Source organism: Haplochromis burtoni, unplaced genomic scaffold (genome assembly GCF_018398535.1).
Source record: "Haplochromis burtoni strain Fernald_Lab_line unplaced genomic scaffold, NCSU_Asbu1 Contig_147, whole genome shotgun sequence".
In the NCBI taxonomy this organism is placed as follows: domain Eukaryota; kingdom Metazoa; phylum Chordata; class Actinopteri; order Cichliformes; family Cichlidae; genus Haplochromis; species Haplochromis burtoni.
The window spans coordinates 1,470,277-1,493,590 of NW_024582508.1; the positions used below are offsets into that span (position 1 = coordinate 1,470,277).

At 38.9% G+C, this 23,314-nt stretch overlaps 1 protein-coding gene across 1 annotated transcript; it reads right to left on the bottom strand.

Moving 5' to 3' along the window:
• Window positions 1-7,515: 7,515 nt before the first annotated feature.
• gpr176 (G protein-coupled receptor 176) lies at window positions 7,516-23,285 on the bottom strand. Its single transcript, XM_005931514.2, has 3 exons — window positions 21,767-23,285; window positions 15,430-15,682; window positions 7,516-11,360 (listed from the first exon to the last, which is right to left on the bottom strand). The coding sequence occupies exons 1-3, from the start codon at window positions 21,996-21,998 to the stop codon at window positions 10,121-10,123; spliced, it is 1,725 nt and encodes a 574-aa protein (XP_005931576.1). The 5' UTR covers window positions 21,999-23,285; the 3' UTR covers window positions 7,516-10,120.
• Window positions 23,286-23,314: the final 29 nt, after the last annotated feature.

Consider the following 23,314-nt stretch of genomic DNA (forward strand, 5'->3'; position numbering starts at 1 on the left):
CCACATCAGCGTTAATACAAGATGTATTGAGACACTTGCAGCTGGAAAGAATTAAACTCCTACTAAAGGGGAGGTTGGAGGAATTCCATTCAACCTGGCAACCTTTTATAGATTTCTTCAATACTGTACAGATATAAATGATCACTGAGCCTCATTGGTAGTTCGATAAATAGCATCCTCTGTCCAACGTTCTTTCGTTGTTTGTTGTTGCTTTTTTTTTTGTTTGTTTTGTTTTTTACTTTGTTTAATTCTTATTGTATATATGTAATCATTTATATTTGAATCTTAGTTGCCTTTATGATAAAGAACACTGGAAAACCAAATAAAGAGATTTGAGAAATGTAATAGAAGCAAAAAAAAGCTCTCCCTCAGGTTATGTACTCCAGTCCGAGTGCTGACTGCTGAGTTGAGTCAGCCGTGCACAAACCGTTAACTCCACAGGATAAAACAGCAACCTCTGAAGCTAAATAATGAAGTGCCAAAAACTACGGTTTCTCCAATGGCCACTTAAAGCTGGCTTTAAAAGTGAGATAGTCCCTCCTGTAGTTGCAAAAAAGCAAAGTCCAAGAAAAAAAGAAAACAAAGGAAGAAAAACTACATTCAAGTCATTGAAGAGAATATTAGGTTTGTTTTTAGCTCCTACGATAAGCTTATGAAATAGCTAGTCATCTATTGTCTGTCCAACCCTTCAAAGTTCACAAGAATCGTTGCACCTCCTACAGCAATGCTCAGACTTTTTCTAATAGGTTTTGATCCAACTGTGCTTCTGGTCATGATTATGTTTGTCATTGTCATTACTGCCAGAGTAATGGTCAGGTTTTAGTGAAACAAGATTATTTTGTTCTGGATATCACTGTTTGCGACGCTTGCCTTCTCAATAGATTCTCATTGGTTTCTTTCTTGTGATGGGTGAGCCGAATGAGCTACTACACTACGGATATTCTGGTTTAAATTATGTTCATTCTGAAAGTCAGAAAGGAGAATTATCCAGGATATATCCTATTCCAAGTTATTAGCCAATGAGAATATAGTTTCCTGAGTTCCTCAGTGAGTTTGAGTGTTGGGCATGACACATTAAGTTATTGCTGTACTAAATTCAGTAATTATAATAAAGTTATAATTGTGCCTACAGTAGAATAAGAGTGGTGATTGCTTTAAAATCTCTGACTTTGCATCTGTCTGCCTGCCATCATTTGGGCACTCCACATTAGCACCACCACTCTATTCATGTCCTTAATACATACTCACACTTGTTCTGTCCTCAGCCTCCCATTTGAAACCAGCACTGAGGGAAGCAATGGAGCTGCTACAGCACCTGCACTAAAGGAACTGGGTTCAGTTGCCTAGCCATCACGCTAACTAGACATCATCATTTGATTCCACTTATTACCAGTAATGGCTACAAAAAATAAATTATACATTTGTTTGTTTAAAAAAAACAAAACTTTTGTGCTGTGTTTGTATGTGAGTTCAATTTACATCTGTGTGCTTGTTGTTATTTAATGTTTTAATGATACCAATAATGGCTCTGTGGACCACTTAGTGACTCATTTTCTCAAATGAAAATAAGGCTTGACCGCTGCATAATGACGAGGAGCATATTAAATTATCATTAACGTTGTTGTGCATTTAAATGAACTAATCACCTTTAATGCTGCATTGTTATGTGGTGTGTTTTTGAGACCTCTGTAGCTGTGGCAACGTTTCTGTTCATGTTCAGGATACACCTAAATGATGAGTGATGCACAAATATAGTTTTCTTTGTGACGCAGCAGAGAAGTCCATGTTCCTAAGCCTTCTTTTATAGCATGGCTTCAAGCAAGAAGGCAATTATCATTCAAATGTTCTCATCACACTGAGTCTCTGGCTCCCAATTATTGTGTAATTGAAGTCTCTGGGTTTATGTTCTCAGGCCTCTCTGTCAGCCAAGCACAGAATAGCTGATCAGTAGTTAAAAGCAGCTTCAGCCTTTCTTGTTTTCAGTACTACATTCTACCAAAACCAAAGTCCTGTACAATCTGGTCATTGTTATATAAACCTTATATAAACTATTTTTTCTTTACCATAGTTTCTGTTATTTATTTCACCAACTGAAACAAGTTACAGTTGTGGTCAGGAGCTTACATACACTCATCATGGACATGAATGTCATGGTACTTTGGGGCTTTTAATGATTTCTTTGAATTTATTTTTGTATTTCCTTTAATCTACACACAGCCAGAAGTATAGATACAGACTCAAATATATTCCGATAGTTCTACAATAGCTTTCATCTTTTACCGTATTTGTCATCATGATTGACTACAACTGGTAGTTACTCTTTGCCAGCATGAAAAGGGTTCCTCTGGAAGCACTGACTGAACTGACAGATTTTTAGAACAATGGAAAGATCCTAAAACTCAGTGAAGATCTAAGAAGGAGATCTATACATTTATACAAGTTATTTGAATGTCTAAGCACTTTGCTAAACTGTGAAGGAAGACCCAAAATCTCACCCTCAGATGTGAGGAAATTAGGTCGTATGTTCAGGAATAACCTAGGAACCACCAAAAGTTTCAAGCCTGCCATGAACTGGAAATGCTTTTTGGCCATAATACCAAAAGGTGTATTTGGAATATGGAATATAGGTGAAGTTTTTAAACCTAAGAACAGTGTAACTGCTGTCAAGCATGCTGATTATCATCATGCTCTGGGGCCGTTTTGCTGCCAGTGGTACTGTTAGGTTGCACAAAAAAATGGAATAATGAAGAAGGAGGAGTACCTCTAAATTCTTCAATTTCCGCTTCAATTAACAGCTAGATGACCTAAATCTGGATAAATTTAGGTGTTCCAGCAGGACAATGATGTCAAATACACATCATGGTTTGGAATGTTTAAGCAGGCTAAGATTAAGCGTCTGAGATGACCTTTCCAAAGGCCTGACCTCAAGCCTAATGGAAATTTGTGGACTGCTAAAAAGCCAGGCCCACTCCAGGAAACCAACCAATTTCAGTGAAGTCTTAGACCACTCCTCTGCAGAGAAGTCAATCATCCAACCAGAATATTCCCATTCTGTGCGCATATTTATTTACCTGTTGGGTTAGAATTAAATTGGAAAAAAAAATTCCAAACTGTGCAACCAATTCTTGTTGGGTCTTTTGGGGTTTTTTTAAAAGTCATTTAGGATGTATGCTGGACAATCATTCAGCCCTGGGAAAAGAAAAGTCCACAATTACCGTAACATTCATGCCCATGATGACGTTTGTAAACTTATGACCATTTATTACATTTTCCATCATAAACTACCAGCTGTGTATAACAAGAAAAGGCAGAAGTAGTTTGGTGCCTTTATATGCCCTCAGACTTTGACCCAAGAGGCTATTTGTGTTATTTATAGTCAGTGTTTATTTCTTGTGGAAGATTATTTTTATTACTTCCCACAAGCAGTGTAAATTGTTTAGAATTAACAGTTAAATGGCACAAATGGCACATCATCAAAATAACATCAAAATTCCATTCAAGACCATTCTTCCCAAACGGGGATGTTGCATAAAGTTTGGGGATGTGACACAACCAAAAGGATTCAGTTTTAAGTCTGCTGTTTGCTATTTTAGCCACTCTGGGAACCCATCAGCTCGTCTGCGGACTTAGCCTCCGAGGTCAAGGGACAGTTTTTTGGGGCTTCGAGTGTAGCTAGCGGATATACAGGCCAACTTTCAGTTTTTCCACTACATGTTTTTTTCTAAATAAAGCTATGAGCAACTATTCAGATGATAGATGATGTTTTAAGATTGCATTTCAGCTAGGGCATTCCCTTTTCTGCTCTCTTCATGACCTGTTTGCCTCCATGCACGCAACAACCTGCTCAAACCTGATTGGTGAATAGAACTCTGACCACAAAGTCCTGCATATTAAAATGCCTATTTTAAACTAATTTCATTGAGTCTAGTTCACCACTTGTCAAGATTCTTTAATGGATGATCACTATCAGCCCTTAACCACTTAGCCAATTAGCCCTGAATATTTTAACCTAAATCCTGATTGTTGCCTAACTATAATCTACATCATCTCTTTACAAAAGATACTACAGTTTCTAACATTATAGGCAAGTAATATTGTTGTTTAGTTTGCAGGACTTGTTAAAAATACTATACTAGACTTGGTGAACTCCTCAAACAGTCTTACCTGTTATCTTTGTTGTCAGAGTGTTGTTTCTACTCTTCACCAGCAGCTCACTTATGGCTTTCAAACTGTGCAGCCGAACGATTCCACACCAGACTTTGTAAAACTGGTTTTTAAGCTGGAGCCTTTTGGAATCATGAACTGATTTTATTTAATATGATGGTGGTTTATATTTCTGCTAGAAGAGCCTCTGCTTTTGGCTGTTTAGGTTCCAGTTTATAATAGTCCTCCCATTTTTTATTTCAAGAGAGCATCTTCTTGCTCCTTTGACATTTTACCTGAGTCTTTGTTCAAAAAATGCCTTTCAGTCTATCAGTCCCTGTGTGCTCAGTATAACTGATGCTTCACTCTGGTCAGGTCCCTGTCTATTTTAAGAATGGCATCATCCTGTTTCAAAAAAAATTCTAGTTGCATACCAACCTTATAATTAGATTTTATTGCTGGGTTTCAAGAAAAGGTTTTGAGAAGCAGCTTACAACTGTTCTAGAAAAATACAACATTATTGATCTTTTTTTTTTTTATCTTTTTCTGGTGATTATTTCTCTGAAACTGCTCTTGTTAGAGTCTCCAATGACATTTTGGTGTATGGTGATGCAGGACATTGCTCTGTTATACTTATCTCTGTTGATCGTCACATTATGCTTGATTATCTGAGTTACTGGGTGGGTATAGCTGGGCTTGCTTTTGAGTTTACCAGATCCCTATCCAGCACATTTCAAGCACGCTGAAGGACATTTCTTTTTGCTGCTATGTAAGTGACATCATCTCTCTCTTATGAGACCCAAGACGTTTCTTAGTTAGAGAACTTGTATAGGTACTGTAATAAAAGTTGAATAGTTGGCAATTATTGTCAAGTTAATGAAGAAAAATGAGAAGACCTTGTTTGTGGCGCCAACAAACTTGAACCCAAGGTAATGGAAACTCCAGGTTCCCTTGACACATTTGCTCAATCTTCTATGAGGAACCTTGAGTGAACTTTTGACTCAGTCTTTCTTAAGAAGGAGCAAACTTACAAAATATTGGTAAGTTGAGTTCTTTTGTATCACACTCTGAATTGGAGATTATTCATTCATGCCTTTATTTCATATTATTATTTAGATTTATTCTCTGTTTACTTGTCTGAACAAAACCTCCTTAAAATATCTGAAGTTCTACTGTAAGACTTCTGATCCACTCGTATAAATCCTTGTATCGCACATTTGATAATTCTGTTACACTGACTCTCCATTAAAATCAGGGTCCACTTTGAAATTCTAGGTCAGTGAACTTTTACATCCATATATGCTCCGGAGGTCCCCTGAGGTTAAGTGATTAGGACCTGATGGCTTTGCATGATACAAGACATAGCACTAAAGAAGAGAGAGTTTTAAAAACGGTAGCTGCCAGTTTCTTGAACTCTCTCTCAGTGAACCCAGAAGCTGGGGGCTCAGTGATCTCTTAAAAAGTAGGCTAAGCTTTTTAAATCTTTTTAAATTTGCTTTAAATTAACTTTTTGTCTTTGATTGTCACATACCTTGTAATATTTATCTTGAAATGTGCTACATAACCACTGTTTATTTTAATGAAATACACAAATTTAAAATTATATGACTAAACAACATTTCCATGCTACTTTGTCATAGCATTTCCATCATTATCTTTGGTTTTACTTCTTAATGGCACCACCGAATTGATCGTGCCCACTGACTTGGTAAACAGCACCTAAAATCCAATACTATCTTCCACAAAAGGGAAAAAAAACAAGGACGGTAACCAGTGACGACAATTCCTGCTTAGATTACAATAAACCAAAGCTGATAACAAATACAGACTTTGTTCTCTCACTTCAGTTACTCAAAAATCTGTCATGTGCTCCTTCTTACAAAGACGGCAAAGAAGATTAAACTTTTGCAGTCTGGATTGCAGCTGCTATAATTTGCTGTAATTAAAAATGTTGAAGCATGTTTTACTTAGTTTTTTTCAACTATCTTTGCAAGTCACATAACAAGAGACAGTTTCAGACTAATAAAAGATGGGGGGACTCTTTAGTTAGCATGCCTAAATTCAGCAGCTTTTCGAATGACAGAATACATTAGAGTTTTTATGTAGGTGGTAATCCACTGAACTGCTTCTAATACATCTAGACATTGACCACCGCGTTAGTCACAATAACAAAATCCTTGACAACATGACTAAAGCTCAGCCACAGCAGCAGTAAACTGAAAATATTGGTATTTTCCTGCAAGTGCAAGGAGTCCTCTGTACATGGTGCCTTATGAGGGGATTTTCCAAAGAATACAAATGGAGCACAAATCTTGTTGCCTGAGGACACCAAAGGGAAAGCCAACATTTCAAAGCACACCTACATCATATTGATAGTGGTACAAAATATCCTCTATGTCTTCTTTTGATTGGATGGAAGCACTTTTTTCATGGCCCATTTGGGCCACATCAACCTACCACAACACCTGCAGCTTCTCTGCATGTGTCACTCATGTATGTTTTTTTTTTTTCAGTTTTCAAGTTCCTCTATGACATAAATTATTCCCATAACCTTATCAGTAAATTTTACACCAAGGTATTGCATCTGATTCAAAGACACAGAACACTTTTTTATGGTTTTTCTCAAAAGTGATGTTTGATTTCCGTTCTTCTTTAGCATTAGCCACTGACAGATGATGAATCCAGCTGAGGCCATGAGAAACGAAAAACCTTCTGATGATTTCAGCCAGACAGTTCTATTTTTATGCTTCCTTTAAGTTGCGAGTTGTCTGCAATGGTAGTTAGCTGCGTCTCACACAAGAACATGACCCAATTTTCTGTCAGAGATTAGGTTATCCTCCTCAGTGTCAATCACTGCCTTTGAAGCACTTTCAGTATTACACTCTCTTATGCCATTTTTATTTTCCAGCAATTACTTGAACAAACTGGGTTTCACTTTGATAGAAGTTTAAATTATTTTATGTTATTTTTTTAAGTAAGCAGAAATTACCTCTCTGTGTATCGATACACAGTACTCAAACAGTAAATAGTCACTTTATAAATTTTTGTGCAGTTGTCCAATATCGTGCAAAGGTCTCGAGCCAGATGTTATCATAATTTTCTTAAATGGTCTTGCACAATAGTTCTCCAGGCTGCTTTTCACTTTCAGTCCAGTCCTGGGACCTGCTAATTTTCCAGAAAATTGACCAAGGAATGTTTCTTTTTCTGTGTTTGTTTTGTTCTTTTGTCCACTTAACACTGAGTAAATGAGCTATTTTAAGTTTTATTTTTAGGCACTTAGTTACCAGAAACCAGCTGCAAATTAATAAGTAAATTAATTAATTAATTTAGATTAAATAAAAATATATTTTTTTCCTAATTCTTTGGGTGAACTTAACAATATTTGATTAATAGTTTGGGGAGGTCTTGTACTAACAAGGTGAATCACAAAAAGTTATTAGCCAAAAGTGTGGCATCTTTCAACTTGGTGTGTAGCATATCCTTAATAAAAGTAATGAAATTTAATAAGTGGAAAACAAAAGAAGAAGTTACAAGTGCCTAAAGTATCTGCAGTGGATTAATAGTATCTGAAAGTGATGCCCAGCAGACAGCAAAGACCTGACACTGAACATGAGAGATTCATCTGCATTTCAGCTGATCCATCTACTGTTCACTGAAGCCTCAACAGAAGAAATGGTCTCAGTGGAAGGGTGGCTGTCAAGAAGTCAGGAAGGAAGAGATACGGGGAGAATAAGTTGATACATACCAAATTTCACAAGAACTGCACAGTGACAACAGATCTTATGAAGTGGTGGATTTAAATTTCTCGGTACAAATCATTGTACACAGGAGGTCAAGAGGTACAACACTGAGTGTCTACAGCCATCTGTAATAAATGATGGAGGTGCTGTCATGGTTTGGGGCTGCATTTCAGTCAGTGGCTCTGGTTGAAGAATAAAAGGTGGTGCTGTAAAATATTGATTTTCAAGCTTGTTATATTTGTGCAAACTGTGTTTTTGCCTTACATACCATATTTCCATTTATGTTTGCAAATGTTTCAATAAATCACTGCACCCATTTCCCATTTTCTTAGCAAAATATAAAAAAGGGAGGGGCTGACTCAAGACTTACGCAGGGTACTCTACAAGTTACAAAATGCAGTGCACACATGGACTTGCCTCAAGGCACAGGGAAACTAACACTGATTTAACTCTGTAAGAGGTTTTCTGTGGGTTTTGATTTATAATTTAATATTTGACATGAATTTACATAACTCTGTTTTTCTTTTTGTCTTTCTTCTTCAGGGCCATGTTAGCCTAAGAGCTTAAACTAAAAATTCATTACTGGCACTGATCAAAAGCTTCAGAATGGCATCTTAACCAACCTGATGGTAAGACCTTCCCAAGGTCAAGAACTACTGTATTCGTTTAGGAAGCAGACTTTAAACCTTAGTGTGACTTCTCCTTTTACAGTTACAATATTTCTGTTGTCAAACCCTTGATCATTGCAAGAGAATCAGGTTAGGGTCTTTGAATAAGCCTTGAATCAATTTGGGTGGGAAATACAAGTCAATATTCTAGGAAACAATCAATAATCTTCTCCTTTTGGCAACACTGAATAACATTTTCTGCTCGGTTTATCCACTATATCTATTACAGCAACTACCACACACAGCCGGACCGCTCAAAAAGTCACTGCTGCATCCAGTGTATTTGAATAAAGCTATTACTCATCTCTCTCTTGCTTTTAAGTAGCACCGGTGGATATTATTTCAAGTCAAGCATGAGTGAACGATTCGCCTGATAACAGCATGGGTAGGATGCAGCATAGATTCAGCTCCTCTGTGGACATAACAAGGAATTGTGGGTAGCCCCGAAGGGAGTTACGGCTTGACAAATATTTGAAGTGTAGCCCAGCTCTGTTTACCTCAGCCAAAGGTGCAGGTCAAAGCTTTTGCTGATGAATTCTGCATCACAAAGGAGACAGAGCCAGAAGTGTCAGTCAGAGATATTTAAAAGGAAACATGTTTTACAGAGCGTCAGATGATATAAAATGTGCACTTGGTATCTCTGCTCCTAATTATTATACAACATTTTAATTGAGCAACTGACTTTCAGGAAATCTGTGAGAAATCATTAAGATTGATGTAATGTCGCTAAAAGATCCCCATTCTGCATGAACCTGCAGATTTCAGTATATGTGATGCACTTCCAGAAACCAAGACTGAACACACAGTTGAACTCGGATTGTTTCACATTGTAAACATGTATTTGCATACTCTACACCAGTGTTTTAATCTTATGAAAACCATCGACATCGAAAGTGAAAATCACGACAACATCTAAGACATTACAAGAAATGTTCAGAAAGTGGAATTTGACAAAAAACAAAGGCAGCAGACAATACCCAAAACATTTCTGTAAATCAAACATAGAAAAGAAAAGTCCCACAATGGGTTAAGTGAAAGGACCAACACTGAGATGTGTTCATATACACAGTGCAATCAGATTAGAACTATTTTTAAAAACTGTTTTGTTAGCAGGTCCATAATGCTTGCTTGATTATTTGCTGTGGAAATATATTATCCATTATCAGTGCATCCCTCAAGATAATTGGATTTGTACAGTGTTGTTTGACTACTGATGTCACCTCCAATAAAAAGAAAGATTTATGAAGGTATCTATTTTCCTTCATCATGGAGTCACTGAGGAAATCCTTAATTATAAAACTGGACCTCTCGAAGAGCTGTGAAATTGGATGGAATGGACATATTTGTCAGACTAGAAATATTATATTGATATCAAATTGATTCACAAATGGAAATACAGTGCTTCAGGGAACCTGCTTTTCTGCAGTAAAATGTCGAACCTGAACTTCTACAAGAGCTACAACTGCAAATCAGAAGAAGGAACCAGAAGAAACCATGCAGACATCATTGTCTTCTCCCAAAGGAGTTCTGATTTTTCCAGTGTTGCAGATCAGAGGCCAACGGTACAGTTCATGGATCCACGGTGGGAATTGTGCTGACCTTGTTGTTCCTGCTGATCCTGCGTTCTGGCTTCTGCTTTGGCACTTTGGTCTGGATCAGCTCCTCAGGCGTGTTACCCAGCGGTGGCAGTAGCCTCTTCTTGCTATTCCTGGTCTCAGGTAACCACTGAGGTGGCAGCTCAAAAGGTCCAAAACCAAACTGTGGGGAGTCCTCTGCTTCTGTAGGTGTAGCAGGTGCCACTTGTGATGAAGAGGCATAAGCGCATGTATGGACTGGAGAGGCCCGGGGGGCTATAACTGAAGGAGGGACCTCCTTGGTGATAACCAGCCCTCCTCCTGTGCCCTGCAGAGAGTCCTTTTTATTAATCACTTCACCTCTGAGGCTTCCCATTCTTGACCCACCTTTCTGGTCATCTTTGGGCCCTGAGCCTTCTCCTGATCCTTGAGATGGGATCTCCACATCATTCTCCCCATCCTCCTCCTCTTCTTCTTCAGACGGTCTGAAGATCTGCTGTTGGCCAATGTTAAACATCTCTAGAAGCTGGCTTCCAGATCGACCAGCAGTCTCCAGTCCTACTGGCTCCCCAATCACGCCATCTGCTCCTAAAGAAGCCAGACCTCCAGTGCTAACCACGTTACGGCGGCTGTAACGTCTGTGAATCCTGGCCAGCAGGTCCAGACAGCTGTGACGCGCTGAGCGGTTAACAGTCAGAAACAAAAGTGGGTTGGTGAGCAAGGATACCTTAGGAAGCCAGAGGGCTGTGAGATACAGTGAGACAGGCAGCTCTTTAGCATCTGCCAAAATAGTGCGGTAAAATACTAAGGCCCCATAGGGCGCGCTGCAAGCTGAGAAAGCCAGTACCACAGCCAGAAGAGTTACATGAAGTTCGGCTTCCCTCTGGGACACGTATGGGATAGAGATGCTGTTCTGGGGAGTTCGCAGAGCTGCGATGATCACCTTCTTCTTCTGGCTGGCACTTAGTGCTCTGCGGATCAGAAGCATGAGAAGGAAGACCAGAGCCAGGGGGAGGATCACTGTGGTGATGTTGTAGATCAACACATACACCATGTGACTCAGCGAGCGGGCGGGGTCATTTGAGCAGGATGAGGTCACGTACACATCAGTCACATTGGTCACAGCAAACACGGGGAGGCTGACCACAGTTGCATGGACCCAGATATAGATGACCAGATCTCGAGATCTTGCGTCTGAGATTTTCCTCTCCAGTGGGTACAACACTGAGTAGTATCTACAGATAGAAAGACAAAGTAATTCAATGCTTAACAACATGTATTTGATATTTGATATTTGATAAACCCACTCAATGTCCATTATGCATTTCCTACTTCACCTTCTAGAGGCTTATTCAGAGAAGGCTTTCTTGCCTTGCTGAATGGAAGAAGTAATGAGTAATCTGTTTTCGGGCTAAAATAGAAGCAAGAATCCACATATGAGGCTGTGAGGAAGGCTTTATTCCACTTTACACAAGTGCCTCACATGTTTGAGGTTCCTCGTGTTAGAACATTTCTTACAAGCAATTTCTTTTGAGTTATTTGGAGCTAGCTTGCTGACAAAGCCAACTAGCGTTAGCTGCTAATTTAGCAGTCTCTCGTCCAAAAAGTTGTGACTTCTGGTTCAACAAAATAAATAAACCACTCACAACTCTAAGCACTTGTTACTAAGCTATACTTGTTACTTAGCTCTCCTATGTAATCTGTAATACAGTAGCTAACTGCCTTCTCAGCCTGATTGTAGAGGAGAGCATCTATTAGCAATAGGTACAGGGCTGATAACAGCTGATAATGGTTATTAAATGGTCTGATAACATTCAAGTTGGGCGCTTTCCCCAGTGGAGAATTTTTTACATCCTAAAGCTTGCAGCAAATCAATCGAGGCATAGTTTTGGTGATGTTCACACTGTGAAAAAAAAGCTTTTTCCTAAGCCAGAGTGTCACCTGAGTCCAGGCGTACTGAAAATGCTCACAGAAATCCATCTTATGGTGATTTATGTGAAAGTTATTTTAAAATAAACGTTAAAAATACTGACGTATGAGCTTGAAGGGGTTTTAGCAGAAAGGTAGTGCTGGTATAAAATTATTGAATCCATTATACAAGCTCCAAATAGACAAAAAGGTGAGAGGTGCAGTTTTCTGGGAGTTTTTTTATGTAGTTACTAAATTTATCCTGCAGCCTCTTCACATATTTATTGTATTACACAGGCTTATTATTTGTCACAGCCATTTTGAGGTATTTTTATAAACAGGAAAAACAGGAAATTCCACAGGAAATGGACAAAGCTCAGTTATCTAAAAATAAAGTCAATTGTGCCATTTTTAGTGGCCACTTTGGATACATTCAATCATGAACATTTAGCCCTTTTTAGATCAACGAATTTTAATTTATCCATGGTATATTAACTTCTGCAGAGGTTAAAATTATATGGGTGATATCTTGATAACTGCAGTGCAGATAATAGCATGCAGATTGCCTCACATCCTTTTGTTTTCCCTTACTCATAAAGGAGAATAAACGAAATGAAAAAGTCATTACTACGATGTCCCTTGACTATCTTGTCTGTGCTGCAGTATGATTGTGTGTGTTCGTGTGTATGTACACTGCAGTCCCAACCTGTGTACAGAATATCTACAGCCTCGATTACCCTCCTGGAGAATAAATAATTCATTGGTTTGATATCATTCTGACTGTACCAGTTGCTATGGAGGCAACATAATCTCTATAGCAGTGAAACGAGGGCTGGGAAGAGGTTGCATCAATACAAAGTCTCCCTGCAATCACTATAAAGTTGGTAGAGGATATTCACGTACTACTGCAGTCATCCATATTATCCCTGGTATATTTTAATATTATAAATTAATAAAAATGTGGCTTCTGTGCACTTTTATGCTCCATTTTGAACATGTCTATTCATGATATTTGCTATTTTTTTCTGCATTACATACAGAAGCTGTGTTATCTTAAGCTGCAACATGCAAAGAGATAAAAACATGATTCGATAAATATCATATAATAATAAGTCATGTATACGATTCTGAAAAAGGAACTCTTTTAGGTTTTCTCAATACTTGTATAAGTATATTTTTTATATTTCGTATAAGTCTGTGCATCTGTACTTGGGCTGCCCACTGTTTTATATGCCAATTTTCTATTTTCTTACTGGACTTTTTTTTAAGCAAAAACAACACTGGTGTGGAGAAAATACAAACATTAGAGCCACTGACTAACTACAGTCATTTTTACACATGAGTTCTGTACAATGTTGAGAGACTCAGCTGGGAACATTCTGTGAGAAAGGTCAACTATGGACAAAGTGCACAACAGGAAATAGTCACAGTTTTAGGAAATATTATACACATAACCAGCACCCACTTGCAATAATTAATGAAAGCAAAAGGTTAATTAAAGGGTATAGCATAAGAAAATAAAATTAAACTAGTTAAACAATATGCTTCAAACACTTCAGCTGAGATAAAGTGGGGAAATAATTAAAATTATCACCTGCTGATTTTATAGGTTTGCTCATTTACAAAAATGCAGAAAAGTAAATTACATAAAGGTTCAAAATTGATTTGCATATCAGTGAGTGAAATAAGTACTTCATCCCCTACGAGCAAGTCAGAGTCTGTGTGCTAATGTGGCAGACAGATTGCGTTCAATCATTCAAACAATGACAAATACTCCTGATCTCAATTTATGTGTACAAACCACACCTGTCCAGAGAATCAATTTCTTCTATTCCAACCTCTCTACCACCACGGGAAACACTAACAAGCTGTCAAAGGACATCAGGGACACAATTGCAGTCCTGCACAAGACTGGAATGGGCTACGAGACCAACAGCAAGAAGCTTTATGAGAAAGTGAGAACTGTTGGTGTGATTATTTGGAACTAGAAGAAATATAATGACCATCAATCATCCCCTATCTGGAGCCAAATCATGCCTCATGGGGTGAGTTACACAGGACGAGCATGTTAATGATCTCAAGGCATTTTGGACCAAGAACATCATTGGTAACACACTACGCTGTAATGTAAAGGATTCAGAGAAGGCTTGGAAGAAAGTCCTGGGGTCAGGTGAAACCAAAATCGAGCTCTTTGGCATCAGCTCGAGCCGCCGTGTTGGGATGCGGAGAAATGCTGAGGATGCCCCAAACCACCCTATCATCCCCACAGTGAAGAACGGAGGTGCTAAGGGTACAAGATGACTTCACTGCATCGAGGACACTGCCAATGGACAGGGCTATGTACAGTCATTTTGAGTGAGAATTTTCTTCCCTCAGCCAGAACACTGAAGATGAGCTGTGAATGGGTCTTCTAGCGTGATAATTACAAACATTAACCCCAGGTTAACAAAGGAGTGACTAAAGAAGAAGCACATTAAGGTCATAGAGAGTCCTAACCAGTGTCCAGACTTCAGTCCTGTAGAAAAATCTGTGGAGAGCGCTGAACCTTTGAGTTGTCAAGCGACAGCCAAGAAACCTAAAGGAGTTGGAGAGTTTCTGTAAAGAGGAGTGGGCCAAAATCCCCTCTGAGATGAGGGTCAACCTGGTGACCAACTACCAGAAGTGTCTTACCACTGTGCTTGGCAAAAAGTGTTTCTCCACCAAGTACTAAGGTGCGTTTTGCTAGAGGATGAAATACTTATTTCAGTCAGTGACATGAAAATCAATTTGTAATCTTTGTGTAATGTTTTTTTCTGGATTTTTGGTTGGTAGTTTTTCTTTTCTCCATTAAAAAGAAACTACCATAAAATGAGAGACTATTCATTTAGTTGTGAGTGAGAAAACTTACAAATTCAGCAAATTCAAAGTGGTACTGGGAGGCCTAGGACACACGCTCCACCAATCACAACCCTACACCTCCTCTTAACAGGGTGTTAAAAGAAGGTGTAGAGATGTTTTTCTGCTTTAAAAAAATCTTTCAGAGTTGGATTTCCAGGTGTTTAAAGAAAGAGAATTAGCCGAGTTGACTATGCTAAGCAACATATTGACAAACTGATCAGAGAGCTGATGTAAAGGACCCACTTTTTTTGCCCCAAGCGGTCCATCCAGATACAGAGAGGTGAGTAGGAGGTGCATGTTAGTGTCTTTCAAAAGCATCATTTAAACACAGTGATTCTGGCTACAAACCTGAAGTGAGAAAAAATAAACACATCACTCATTTTACTGAAAGGATAGAGTGCTCTTTGGGTTTTGTAATTTCACGCACAATCCACACTTGATGACTGAAAACAAATGATGCTCCCCCTATCTACTTTAATTCTGTGTATACACTGAAAAGTATCATGTTTTTGCGTTTACCTGTCCAATGCGATGGCGCTGAAGCTGAGAACGGTGACAGAGCAGAAGAGTTTGTGGAGGAACTTGAGAGCTTTGCAGAGCACCAGCGTATGAAGCCACAAGCAGCACCGAGGATTGGCTCCGAGTGCCACATCAAAGGGGATGCACACCAGGCCGGCACAGATACCAGACCATGCCAGGTTCTTGATGAATCGATTGGTCACTGTTTTAAAGACGTTTGTGCAGCAGGTGCACCACAACACGGTGGCATTACCTGTCGAGAGAAAGAAAGATGTTTAAAGATTTAGAATAAAATGAGATTAAGTTTGCCTACTAACCTGCACCCCTCAGTAGAAACTACAATTATCGACTCCTATAAGTCTGTGAAATATGGTCACAACTTGGTTGTCTGATCTTGAGTTAAAGTGTAGAATTATGGTCATATTCTCAGTTCACATACAAAAACTTGAATTCTACAGTCTGTGTTGTCATAAGTCTAACTCAGTATAAATAAAGGTTGGAAACCTGAACGCTGGTACAAGCAGCCCTTTCCTTTTGTTGTGCTGGTATGAGTTTTTACCAGGCACACCATAGATCTCAAAGAAAAGACCTGGTTAGCTTGAAGACTAAATTGCCCATTGACAGGAAGGAAGGCTTACTTATCTTACTGATCTGCTATAGCACAGATTAATGATTTCTCAGCTGCTTATTCCTGACGTCCATCCAAGACAAACACTGCGACTGAACAATGTAAGGAATGCAAGTACTTCTCAGACTGAGATTTAAGCCAACTGACAGATGTACGAAAGGAAAGAAAATGTGTCACTTTCAATCTGCCCGTTTTACACTTGCCATCAATGAACTCATCTGTGAACTGGAAGTCTTTACACATTAGATTGGAAGCTGCCTCACAGCAGGACGAGGAATCCGCTACCAAGAATACTTCTTCAAATCAAAATCAAACTCTTTATGAATTTGTCCAAAAAAAAAAATGGGGGGGAAAGTTCAATTTGAATGTTATTATTTGCATCTGGAAACCCCTTTTTACCCCATTTTACTGCAAAAAGGCTTCCCCTGTGGCAGTTCAAGGAGTTTCAGCCCCCAGACTTGCTCTTTCTTTTCTTTTCTTTTCTTTTTATTTTTGGGGGATTTCTTGAAAAAATTATGAAAATTGTTTAAAGGACAGCGCCTTCTTGTAAAGACTTGATGGCAGAGCACAGGACAAAATTAGTGATGCAGGTGCCGCTAAAGCATAAAATAAAAAATAGCCAAATGAAATAAATCTATATCAGCAATAACAAATTCGTGCTGTATGTCACTTGTAGCAGGTTCAAAGAGGGATAAAAATAAAAAATAAAAAAAAAACAGTTGGTCCACCCTCATAAGACATCCTCCCAATCATTTACATCTAATAGCCTGCAAGCTGGAACTTACTAAAAAGAAACTGCAACTGCAACTAAATCAAAAAGGACAACAGGAGACATTTTTATGTTTCTATTTCTCTCTGCATAATTTGGAGTGACAAAGTGGTAACGATTGGTAATTAAGTTTCAAAAGGTGAACTTCTTGCACTGCATTAACTCATGTCAGGTCACACGGGACCCTGTGTGATTTCAGCTCCTTCAAAAGTAATTACCCACAGAGTGTTAGCTGCACTCTGGCTGAGAGCAAGATGTTCTGCAGTGAAGGAAACCGTTTCACGTTTTTCCTGAGACCTGTACTTAAAAAAAAAGGTCTCAGTTTGTCAGAAGAAAAACGCATTCATCGTCAGGTGGATGGGGGAATAGAAAAGTAACCATAGTTTATAAAACTAAATGAAAGAGAGAAAAAAGACCTTTTCTATGAAAGCAAGGTCGTATAAAACAACCACTTATCCCTGATTTCTGTTGTTATGTACCTCAGGAGGTTTCAAATGGAGGCGGAAGAAGCTGTTTTCAGCAGGACATGGTGTGCTTTAACAATGCAGAACTCGATTAACATGCTGTGATACAGAATAGCACATAGGCGTGGTATTTCGGGGAAACCCTGGTAAAAGTACATTCTGCTAGGCTGACTAATGTGGAATAATTAAATCAGCACAAATATTAATTATTTCAAATGCAAACTACATAAAAAGAATGTTTATTACAAATGTCTGTTGACATTTTATCTTGCTACCTTTGGTCTCTAATGTGAGGCAATTAATACCCAGTCTTTCAAAAAAAAAAAAAAGAAAGAAAGAAAGAAAGAAAGAAAGTGTGATACTACATTTATAAGGCGATAAAACTATTACTTAAGATATTTTTGTCCAGATCATTTCCAGAGTCATGCTACCATGTGATGTTCAAAGTAGATTTCAATAATCAAAATACAAGAGTTGATTTTTATCTTATAGATTTCAGACAGAAAATAAAAACCAAATTTAATCTCTGTTAAATACTCATAGAAACTGGTAGCTGCCAAAGATTTAAAAAAAACTGCTGTGACAAAAAACAAAAATCGTTTTATTTTTTGTTTTTTCAGGACTTGTATTGTCTGGAAAAACAACATCACCTTGTACTTTTGAGCCCAGAATGTTCGCTGGGCATTTGAGGAACACCTTGGTAACCATAGACAGAGCAGCCAATAGCGAGAGAGCGCAAACAGTACGGATGATTATTTTGCCGATTAACAAATGGCACCCCAACTAGTGGTAGCAACAACGTGGTCTGCTTCAAATTGAGCTGGATCATTTTCCTATTGATGTCTAAACATGTGCTGTTCGACATACTAAGTATACTTAACAGTTTTTAACTTACATCCGGGTGATTTATAATTAACCTAGTTTTAGTGACAGGCTCATTTAGGTGCAGTAACCGCAGAGCTAGTCAGCCACATAATTCCCCACAGACCTTAATACAACTGTTGGCAAAGTCAGCCAGTGCCATGCACACTGTGACACATTAATGAGATTTGCAGTAAAACTCAAATCTTTGCCTTATCAGTGAAACTGCATAATTATGGCAGCAAATGTTACACATTAAAAAAAAATCTAAATTTTGAGGAATGTATTCTCCCTTTCTAGGAGAGTTAGATGAGAAAACTGGAATGGCTCGCACATCTGTGCATTGAGTGTGTGTGTGTGTGGGGGGGGGGGGGGGGGGGGGGGGGAGATTTCGTGCTGATGCCTCTCTCTTTACTTCAGTTTAGTTTATATTTTAGGAAGAGTTACAGCTTTCTAATGGGGCCTATCTAGGTCTGTTTCTGCAATGAAATGACTGTGTCAAACTAGTTTCCTCTTTATTTATGGTGTAAACAAACAAGATTTCCTAACTGGTCAACTTTGGAGGTATTGGGCATGTTTGGAATTTAACACTTTCCCCTCCTACCAGGGTTTAAGCGGTTATCCTTAAAGGCATGAGAGAGAAATGCCCTCCTGATCCAAATCTAAAAACAGAACAAGTGTTACAGAAACATTTCTGAAATGTGACAAAATCAGAATGAGACTACAGTCACATTTGAGAAGATTGTGTTTCTACACAACTTAAAGATGATAATGTAGAGCGTTAAAAATTCTCTGGCAAGCTACACACTTCCTATCTGGACACACGTGTATCCAGGTGGGAACATTGAGGAATTAAATGGGATATTTAACACCTGCCAAAGTACTCAGCAAAGTACTTTTGCTGAAACCACTATATGGCTATATGTCAGTCAACTCCCAAAACAGCATTTTATAGCACAGTGTGGCTTTTCAGACCCGTTAATCAGCAAACCAGCTTGATGTTAAGCCAAGGATCCCTACATTTCAAAACATAAAGCAAAAGATGAAGGGGAGGGAACCTTAAAAGAAGCAGAGGAATTTCTATCGTTAATTACTTGTGCTGGAAAACAAACCTTAAAATTTAGATAGCAGGGTTTTTTTCCCACTAGAGAGACTGTTCGTTGGCCTAATTTGTGATAGAAAAACCCTTCTTACATATCCATATCCATGGGTTCAAATGCTCCACATTCATGCATTATAGCTGAATGTCGTTCAAAGCTTCAACGCAGATCCTACAGTTATACTTTATTAGTGTTATTAGTGTTGTTTTGTTGCACACATCTACAATGTGTGTTAAACAAAATCTTTTAAATTTAAAAAAAAATGTCATTCTTCTCGAGTTTGAGTATTTCAGACCAGAAGGTGGATGATTCAGCGAGTTAATACCGATACAAAGTGCACAAACTAAGTGAAAACAATCTGCATCACTGAGAATTTAATGAGCTCGGATGTTACCACATTGAGGCTTTTCAACAAATTTGCAGTTTGTGCAACATTTAATTTCCTTCACCTTCGCACATCTCTGTGTGCCATAAGAGAAGAAGTCATAAGCAGATACAGAAGGCAGTTACTTTTATCTTTTCCATGTCAAATGCCTCAGGTAATAAACATGAATCCTTCAACGATTTGTATTGATGTGCACAAGTTGTTAATGACACAGATGCCTCCAAAACAGACATCTCCCCATAAAAATTGCATGTTTTTTTTCCCCTTTCAGCCAGTGATGCAGGTTTTCTTTTGGGCACTAAAACCCCCATAGAGACAACAAAGTGCCTACATAATAGAACCAGCATATCCTGCTCATCTGTGATAATAAGTGATGTCTGAATATAAATATGATGCAGCTAGGCTTTTATCATACAATCAAAGCCTTTTTTGAAATCATTAAAAGTAGCTTGAGAATTGACCACAGACACTTTTTTAGGGGACTCAACTTCAAAAGACAGCCCCGTGGAACCGTCATCATTTTAACACTCATCATTTTATGCTGCAGGTAATATAATGCATGTATTTAAAGGTGACCACTGATGAAATGTTCAGTTTCTGACTGGTCCTGAAATTGATTCAGATATCTGATGCTAATTATCTTTATTTTTTCCAGTAATAATTATTACTGTGATTATTGTGATTATTTCATTATGCACACAGTCTGTTTGTATTTTATCACTCATTGTCTTATAGCTGTCATTAATATGTCTCCAAGAATCTTAGTGACCACACAAAGGTGCCCTGTTGTATTGACGTTAGAGAATTTATGCTATTCACCTTCCTGGAAGTGGGTTTGGTTCATTGGTGTATGTATTCCCTGCGACACGTAGAGCATGCAGAGAGAAACAAAAAGGCATTTTGAGCCATGCTGCCAGAGGGCAATTTTTACAGCTAGTCAGGGCACGCTTCTCTGACTCTGCACATTGCACTGAACAGCAGGAGGTGGCACTGGATCAAAGCAAGTCATTTGGACGTGTTTTTTTTGTCCATTTTGTATCAGTTGCACAATATTTCATCATGGTGAGCTGTGCTCCTGCTTCTCACTGAGCCCATATGTTTCCATACAACACTAAGGCTGTGTGTGTTTCTGTAGCAGGGCAGAGAGGGCAACACAAAAACATTTGTGACAAATAACACATTTATTTGTAGCAATCATTAGAAGCGGGTTAATTATGCTTCTGGCGATCTATATGATGGAGACGGGATGTCAAAGCCAGGAGTGTGCAAGAGCAGTAGATCATTCTACACAGCTCCTTCCACACTTATACCACCATCATCATCACTGATGTCTAGTCAACACATATTCAACTCTAAGGAAGTTTAAAACATGTAAGTTACTGCTACTATTTATCAGTTTTCTGGTGGAAAAAAACAATAAAAATCTTCTTTGCTGACTTAAATATACAGCAAATTTTGCCAAAGTATTTATGCTTATTTTAAATGGAATGCATCCACGTCAAACCAGAAAATCAGGAGTTATGTGTGTGACTGGTTTAGTGTTATTTGAATGGTTTTAGCACCTTGATCAAACTTATACATGACTGCAGGGGGCTGAGAGGTAAGCAGAGTAAGCAGGTGACATGGGCTGTGGGTTGTTTACATTTGGCAGCTGCTGGTGGTTTTAACGGGATATTAGATTAAAAATAATAATAATGTACCCTTGTAGCAGTTTTGTTTGTTTCTAATAAACTGGCCTACGCACTCATTTCTGTCATGCTTTTCTTATCCTTTACTTTTTAGTCGTCGTTTGACTTTTCTTTTAGTAGAAGATACTAGTTTACTATACTGACCAGAAGATGATTGATTGGCTGACTGATAAACGCTGGAAAAAGTCTCAGATATTTCAAATACATTCTACTGGGACACAGGTTGTCCGCACAGGAAGATCCCCTAACACAAATCTTAGAGTCTCACTGTTTTCAATTGTATTTGAAAAGCAGTGCCCTGTAGTTCAAAAACTGTGCAGCTGTTTAATCGAAATTTAGCAGAAATGAATAAGTAAATACATAAACGAGGCTGGGTTTTTAATATGTTTATGATTCCCTACTGAGTTTGCATTGAATGTGTGGGAGTACTGAGCGGACTTACCGATCAGCGAACCTAGGAGGATGAAAACCTGAACGGTGGTGGTGAAGTCCCGGTAGGCTTGCTCTCGCACGAGTCGCTGCCGCTCGTCCAGCCCGGTGCCCTCGGCAGGCGGGCTGCTGTCCCACCGGGTCGATGGGCTCGAGGCGTTCAGTAGATCCAGCCAGAGGTGGGCTGCTGTGAAATTGACTGCACCGTCCCCCACCATCGCTGCCCGGCTCCCTGCACTATCCATGTCGATTCACGCCGAGATCCTAAATATGCCTTTTTGTTGTTGATGTTTGTTTGTTTGTTTTTCAAGAAAGCTCACAAAGAGTCAACAGCCAAGAGTAAAGGGGCATTTCTGACCTGCTTTTTTTATAGTAAAAAGGGGGATAATCGACATATCACATCTTATGTTGCACGGGAGATCTCCATGAAGATTTAACGCGGACACAGGCAGGAAATGCGTTCCTCTGCCAGCAATGAGATGGTCTTTTGTCAGTAATTATGTCTGATAAATTAGGGAGGAAAATACATGTTAAAATAATCTCAGTCTGTATCAAAGCACGGGGAGATAGAAAGCCTACGCTGTATGCCCCATATTTCCCCAGTAATGCGGATGCACGGCAGAAATCGGTCACTGAAATCCGTGCGCAGTGTGGCTGGATGGATGCTGGACTATCTGACACCCAGTGCACCTAAAACCACACCGGTTTGCGAAGTGTCCATTCCGGGAACGACGCCTGCAGCACCGAGAACACTGCACCATCACCCCTCGCCGTCCAGAAAAAAATAAATAAATAAAAATATGTGTGGCTGACAGACTGTTACTCCTGCTGCCTCTGCCAATCGCACTGTCAGAGGCCGTTTATTGGTAGACTGGATGGTGCGGGGAGCCTGCAACTGAATATTTAACAACGTGAGGTGCAAGACTGAAGAGGAGAGCCCTCCTCTTCATGTAGCACCGAGAAACTCCACTTAATCTTATGAATGACAAGCAGCATGGAGGAAGAGGAGCCTGGCTGATACCGAGAAATAAAAGTAACGGATGGCTACATTCCTAATAGGCTGTTAAATCACAAAAAAAAGGAGATACTTCATTACATTACTTCACCTTAAAAGTCGTGTTTCTAAGCACTTTATAAACCTTTATATTGGTCAAAAGGGGGGATTAAGGATTAAAATTCAAAAACAAGGGTAGGTTTAACTTCACTCTCTTTTCACACTGACCCTGTTGTCTTGGTCAGTCTGTACTCTCATGGGAGCTTGCGACATTCCTCTCATGGTTGCTGAAAATACCAAAAATAACCCCGTACCAGAGGACATTTCATGGATCACTTAGCATTTTAATTAATAATGGACTTTCTTTTGGAAAATACCATGAAAAAAATGTTTAAATGTAGAATTGGTGCCATTTAAATACACTCCCATGTTTTCCTGTTTGTTAAATAAGATGACATCCTATTACACAGAAAATCCACATTTTCATGTGATCAAAATATCAGTGAGGGACATGTCTGTATGTTTTTCCCAGCTTTCGAATAAGACTCCCTTCTCTGGTGCAGTGTA